The 7358-nt window shown below is 42.9% G+C and overlaps 1 protein-coding gene across 3 annotated transcripts in view; it reads right to left on the bottom strand.

The window, feature by feature from the left end:
- The window catches only part of lin52 (lin-52 DREAM MuvB core complex component), a 16869-nt gene that overhangs the window by 2615 nt on the left and 6896 nt on the right, over nucleotides 1-7358 (bottom strand). For 2 of the 3 annotated variants that reach the window (XM_020613955.1, XM_020613956.1), the window contains exon 6: nucleotides 3262-3365. The exons of the other annotated variant lie outside the window; for it this stretch is intronic. In XM_020613955.1, coding sequence (XP_020469611.1) covers nucleotides 3262-3365 — 104 coding nt within the window. The remainder of the gene's footprint in view (nucleotides 1-3261; nucleotides 3366-7358) is intronic. 3 annotated transcript variants of the gene reach the window in all.

Here is a 7358-nt window from a genome sequence, read left to right as displayed (position 1 = left end):
CAACTAAGGAGTGGCTCCGTAAGAAGCATTTCAAGGTCCTGGAGTGGCCTAGCCAGTCTCCAGACCTGAACCCAATAGAAAATCTATGGAGGGAGCTGAAACTCCGTGTTGCCCAGTGACAGCTCCAAAACCTGAAAGATCTGGAGAAGACCTGTTTGGAGGAGTGGGCCAAAATCCCTGCTGCAGTGTGTGCAAACCTGTTCAAGAACTACAGGAAACGTCTGACCTCTGTAATTGTAAACAAAAGGTTTCGGTACCAAATATTAAGTTCTATTTTTCTATTGTATCAAATACTTATTTCATGCAATAAAATGGAAATAAATTTTTTAAAAATCTAACTGTGATTTTCTGGAATTTTTTTGTAGATTCTGTCTCTCACAGTTGAGGTGTACCTACGATGAAAACTACAGATCTGTCCATTCTTTGTAAGTGGGAAAACTTGGAAAAATCGGCGGTGTATCAAATACTTATTTGCCCCACTGTAACTGCGAGTTATGTGAAACAAGAAAAATTATGCTTTGATAGTTGAACAAACTCCCCACTTTTCTAGTTGCGTTGATGGGGAAAACTTCATCATCTCACTAAAATGCTACATGGACTGCACCCTTATATCCAATATAAATAAACCACGTGGACTGGACCAAAACTGAGCAAAGATCAGCAAACTGAGCAAAACTGCTTCATTTGCTAATCCAAGAAAATGTGCAGGTTTCCACTAATTGGACAACAAAATATTAACACTGCAGTAGGTTGGAATAACTCCAAATTACAATCAGAAAAAATCAATACAAAGATACAAAAGTGAAATGCTAATGTTAGCTTGCTGACTACTTTCAAGTCTAGCAGGAAGAAAGCCACATCTGCATAAAAATGTAGTCCTTTGGATGCTTTTAGTGCTCTCCATCTCTCATATACCAAACTGATGTTAACCTTGGTTTTGCCTCATTCTTTGCTGTGCTCTTTGTGTGCTACATAATGCAGCAGAATGGGGTGGGGTTAGGGGGTTAATACAGCAGAAAGACAAAACTTCTAGACAATTTGTTATTTGATTTTTCCGAATTTGGGCTAAATCTTAGTTAATGCAGCTTTAGCCTGAACTTGTGAATATGGAATGTGGTCATGTATGAAAAAAATCTATAGATTTTAACTTGGGTAAGAGAGCAAAATTCATCTATCTACTTATAATAGTGAAGCACTGGCACTGAGGCCGACATTCCCACAGGACAAATCTGAGGGGATTTTTAATGAGATAAGACAATGCAAAATGATGTGTACTACATATTACTGTATCACATGCACTGGAAAGGGTTATAAAAATACACATTTTTGTCTTTGTTTTAAAAAGGACTAAAGTCTAAATGACTGAAACCACTATACTCTGAACACAACTGTCCTCAGATCAGTTTTCTCTCTTCAATTACACCCTTTTTGTTTCACCCTTGACTTTGGAGATGTAGCTGATAGCAAGATGAGACTAAACATATCTTCTCTGATTTGTGTTACAATAAAGAATCAGAATTTCTTTAATTCCCATTCAATATGATTGAAACAAACAAATGAATCCATCACCAACACATTAGTGATGTCTTTACATAACAGTAAGGAGGTAATTCCTTGATGCCATATTGAAGATGTTTGGGTGGGATCCAATAAACCAGGTTTTGTACAAGTGTCTTAACTCTGTGCTATAGACAGTCATGACTCTGCTGAAGGCTCTTTGTGAAGGAGGCCTTCATTGAGAGAGCAATAATTTCTGAGGTTTTCGTGTCAAAGACAAACCCTCGTGTCACTCTATGGAGACTGCATGGACTTTTCTGCAGCAACATCATAAACTCCGGAGAAGCTCCCTCCAGGTATAGTAATTACTCTTAGGTAAAAATAAGAAGAGGATCGGCCTCTCTGCTCCACTGCAGCTTTTATGAGCTGCAAAGCTGTGATCACCTCACTGAGTTCATTTGGCTTCTAAATAACCTCGAACATAACACAAATATGAAATGGCAGAGCAGCAGAGTGAGGACTGATTTCCAAATGGGCGTTAAACAGAAAATTATCCACCTTCATCATGCATGTAAGGAGAATGCGATCAGGATGTTAACTAGCTGCTGTCTGCCTGTGTATCTGGTGTGAAGGGGCACCGCCTCTCCTGCCCACGGCGGCTAATGAAAAAGCTGGAGCAGTTAATTTAAATGAGTCACCTAGTATGGAATGATAATGGTGCATCTGGGCGTGGGGGCCACGTCACCTTGAGGTGTCCGTCATTAGGTTAAAGACGATGCTAATTGGAATGGGAAAGATTCATTTTGCACTTTGCTGTCTCTTCAAATCACCCTAAACAAGGTCATCAGGGGATGTGCAAAGGATGACTTAGATTGAAAGGAAGCCATCAAAATTAGGCAAGGGAAAGCAATTACATCAAGATGACCCTACAACCGCCAGTGTGTTGTTGTCACTCTCTTATTAGGAGCAGGTACGGCAAGAGCTGTAAAGGCTTGCAGTAAATACTTTGGATTTTTGAGGCATCATGCCTCTTTATCTTTTTTTTTTTTATCCTTTTCTTCTTCTCTTGAAGAGCCCCCTATAAAACAGATCAAGGATAGTTTGCCTCTCCTCATGAGAACCCTCAACTCTGTGAGCATCTAATTAATTACAGCTCAGTTCAGCCTCCCACTACTCAGACAGAAATTTGTATCACTGATATCATCACATTAGAGACTCTATTAAACATACATCGGTGCTCAATTTATAATGTATCTCTCGTTTTATAAAAGGGAAAGGATGAGGAAAAGTGTTGTGATTCATGGTGTTGGTGACAGGGCCAACCGAAAGCCAAACAGCAAGTTTAGGTGCATTAGTATGTTAAAGACGTTGATGATGACAATGGTAGCATGCCACTGTGTAGTAGGAATAATGTTTACCATGTTCACCATTTCAGTTTACTGTTAGCCTGCTAACGGTAGCTAAGTAGCATTAAACACAAAGTGCAGCTGAGGCTGATGGAAATGTCAGTTTGCTGTGCAGGTATTTGGTCATAAACCAAAATAGGAGGCAAATCAAAATTTTGACTTGGCGCTAGATGGAAAATGAGGCAAATTCATGCTGAGGAGGGAAAAGATACAATAGTTGTCACTATATTTCAGACTGACACTATATTTCGACCGACCGACCAACCAGCCAGCCATCAGACTGACACTGTTGCTTGCATGACTAGCTAAAACATAATCGTAACTACCCGATTTAAATTCCTAATTTCATTCTGCTGACCTGGCTTGTTACAGTGCTGTTATGTACTGTAGTTCCATCCATCCATTTTCTATACCGGTTAGTCCCAAACGGGGTCACGGGGGGCTGGAGCCAATCCCAGCCGGCTGCGGGCGAGAGGCGGGGTACTTTAGTTCTACAAGTTATTTTATTAAAAATGCTTTGTCACAGGAAATATGTTAACAAATAACAAAACTAAAACACAGCAGTGATTGTACATTCTTGTTAGAACATAAACAGATGAGGATACACAGTCCCACTCTTGCACACAAAGACACACAAACACACATTTGTTTTCACTCCTTGTGGAGACTTTACATTAATTTCCTGGCAACTTATCCCCACCCTTAACCCGACCCACTATTTGCCTGACACTTAAACACACCACCAATGGGGATAAATGTCTCCGACTCAACGCCAGTCGGGCAGACCTGATGAAGCCTCTTGGATGAGAGGTGAAACATCTTCGACCTAAAACCAAGTCCAGTTGATTTTTTTTCCTCAACATTTTTTCAATCTCCTAAAATCTGACGATTTACATGGGAGTAGGGGGACCAGCATCCAGTTTCCAGGAGATGGCAGAGTCCCCACAATGTGGGTGTATAAACAGGTTCTTTGCCCACAGTGTAATGTCAGGAACTCACTCAAGCTTTGTCATAGATGGGGTGATCAATATTGATTAGGGGGACTTAGAGCTTTGTTTGTTGATTAGAAAGGTCAATTACTAATTTTGCACTAAGTTAATCAGCATCTTGTTACGGCTGCCATCCATACTAAATGACACCTTATGGATTCAGTGGGCCATCTCCATGGTCTGATGGCTTGTTATCTAATTATCATTTAGCCCTAACTGGTCAGAGATTCATAGAATCAGAGTACTGTCAGTTTAGTAACCACAGTGACTGTATAAACGCTACTGCATGCAATATTTTTACCAAGACTAAACAGCCTCCATTATCTGACTATAGACTAATTTCAGGCATGCAGTTTGAAATCATTTTCAGCCACAAACAGAGACAATATGTAAACAAACAGTGCTTAGCCACGTTTTATGAGAATGAGAGCTGAGAGCAAGGACAATGCTGACAGGCTCCCACATCAGTCCAGTAATCCTCCGGATATAGATTTTGGCATAAGTACAGCTGCTAAAGTACACTACAACAATGGAGATTAACCTATATCTGCAAACAGCTAAATATGCCACAAGGCTATTTAAAAAGCTGTCCTTTTTTCAAAATTAAACAGCAAAAATGAGGGGTACACTGCAGAAAATTCTGAAGTGTTTCCACGATTTTCGGCTCCTTGCTGGCAAATCATTTTCATTTGACAAACCCCAGGTGGCTCCAATATAAATGCAAAGGAAGCGCGGTGGTGTAACATCTTACTTTCCCCTCGTTTACAATGAGTGATCTGGGTGTCTTTGTCACAGCACGCTCCCAGCCCCCACCACAACTCCACTGTGTATAAAATGAGAGCAATCATCACTTCACCTCCTGTAACCCCCCTCCCTGCTTGACTCTCTCGATGGCACGCTCCCAGTGAGCTTTTGGACCCCTGTTAGCTCCAAAGACAGACGACCACCTAGGTTAAATGGAGTCCTGGACCCTGGCCCTGACTGGCCCAAATCACTTTCATTAAGAGTTAGGAGGACTTATCTGACCCTTACTGGCCATCTCACAGTGCTGCTCAACTACTGTGGGCTGTAAGCTTTATTTAACGGATTTAAAATCCACTTTCACCACCCTCCTCCCTGGAGACAAGGGACAGACAGAAAAGATGAAACACAAACAGAAACAGTTGGAGACACACACATTCAACACCCCACCACACATACACCTGACGCTCATGTTTGTGTTCAAAATTCAATTACCCACTTATTGATACTTCACAGGGATATTTAAGATGCAGACATGAGCTGTGATTTCCCAAGGGAGCCACTAGTTCCTCTTTATGTCCCAACCGAGGGGGCCCTACCCCTCCTCCCTCGCCAATGCATTTTTGCCTGGGTGACACACACATTCACACACCAAAACAAACACATCTGCACCTCCCAACCCGTGCCCCAGCCTATGCCTGTTCAAGAGGTGTCCTTATTAATAGGCAATCAGTCAAAAATCATTCATTAAAAAGCCTAAAAGGTTTTACACCCGCACTATGATTAGCTGGGAAAAAAATCCAATGAATTCCTAATGCCTTTATGGAAATGAGGTGTCATTTCTGATCTGCTCAGGGAAGCGGCAGGCAGAACTGAGGAATGGTGTGGGAGTGTGTGTGTTAAGCTCTGCCTCCCTCTTCTTTCATACAGCTATGAAATGGATCCTGTTGACGATAGGGACAGGCTCTATCAGATACAGCTGCACCCTCCACACTGTGGAAAGGCATGCTCATGTCACCTTGTTGCAAAATGCGTGTGCAACTGCCAAAGGTTTTCCCAACAAAGGACACTATTGTATTAACACTAGCACTATTATTAATTAGCATGTTTGATATTTTCTATGTAGCTATACATACATATTTTCCTATGTAGATACCAAGGTTAATGAATATGAGCTTCTGAACAGAACCATCTTTTGTGCTTGTTTCACTTTCCTGACTCAGAAGGTGCCCCCCTTCACGCAGACACACCCTAACACTGACATTCATGAGTCTATGAAGACACAAGGGAGAGGTAAGAAGAGGAGCCCAGCAGAGTAGCAGAGGTGAGGTGGAGGTAGGGTGGTGGTGGTGGCGGCGGCGGTGGGGAGGCATCCCCTGTTCTTCATTCAGCTGCTGTCAGCTAAGGCACTTCATAATCGCCCGCCCCGCGGTCAGTCTGCTCTGATGGATTGATGGAGGCACATTAGCACTAGTGAGGCCCAGTGAATGCAATCATATTCAGCAGCGGCATGCCTCTAATAGGCTGGAGATTGATCCTGAAGGTGAGGCGGAGGAGGCCCATTAGGAGCTGTCAGGGCAGGGCAACCTTCAGTGTCACCTTCACACAGGCAGATGCAACAGGGGTCAGCCTGTGTCTAAGCCAGGTGGCATCACAGCAAAGGAGAGGTGCTCTAGTGTGCTACACACAAGACAGCAGGTGGTCCTATACCCTCAATACACAGAGCAACACTGTTTTTACCTGTATGCCAAAGATTTTGTTGATTGTAATATGATATGATGATAATGACTGAGTCTTTTTCTGGGTAAAGAAGTGACAAATTGCCTCTACAGTGTTATATTTTTCTACATACAGTATGTATTGATTTTTTTTCATATTTATATTCAGTATGATACCTGCTGAGTGGAAGTTTTCTCACTGTAATCACCTCATGATGCTTCACACCCACTACAATATCCATCCATAGATGTCGACAGACCAAGTAATGTGTAATCCATTTTTCTGACTGTGTGTGTACAGGAGGTGATGAAGGAGAGTGTTTCTTATCCTATGTCTGCTTTAAGAGGGCTAGTAACAGAGGGTTCCAACTTGCTGTTGATGCGTCTGATCGCTCTGAGGAAGATGGTGCCAGAACACATGACCTTCATCTCTTTCGACCAGGGGTTATACATCACCCACACCATCTTTGTAAGTAATTGTACGTCTGTGCAACACTTTTTGATCAGTCAGTGAGTTAACTGAAGAGTGAACTAATCTGTGTGTGGTCAGAGTGAGCTGGGTCTGAAGCAGCTGGAGGTTGACGGTGAGGCTGTGGAGGTATTTGGGGTGGAGAGGACTGTTCACTCTGTGGAGGACAGCCCCACCACCTGGCAGTGCTACTTCTTGGATGATGGGTAAGATAAATGACTATATACATCTCTAGGCTCTTAGACAAGTTCACTGCCACCACTGTGGATGAAACAGCGATGGACCGGTACATCGACCACATTATCACAGAAGCTGCACCGATCTGCCTGCCAATCTCCCGTTCCATCCTTCCCTCACTCGTGAACAAGACCCCAAGATACTTGAACTCCTCCACTTGAGGCAGGAACTCTCCACCAACCTGAAGGGAACAAGCCACCCTTTTCCGACTGAGAACCATGGCCTCGGACTTGGAGGTGCTGATTCTCATCCCAGCCGCTTCACACTTGGCTGCAAACCGCCCCAGTGCACGCTGGAGGTC

The sequence above is a fragment of the Monopterus albus genome, unplaced genomic scaffold (genome assembly GCF_001952655.1).
Source record: "Monopterus albus unplaced genomic scaffold, M_albus_1.0 scaffold140.1, whole genome shotgun sequence".
NCBI classification, from domain to species: Eukaryota; Metazoa; Chordata; class Actinopteri; order Synbranchiformes; family Synbranchidae; genus Monopterus; species Monopterus albus.
The sequence above is the reverse complement of the archived record's forward strand: the minus strand, read 5'-3'. Positions and strand labels throughout refer to the sequence as shown.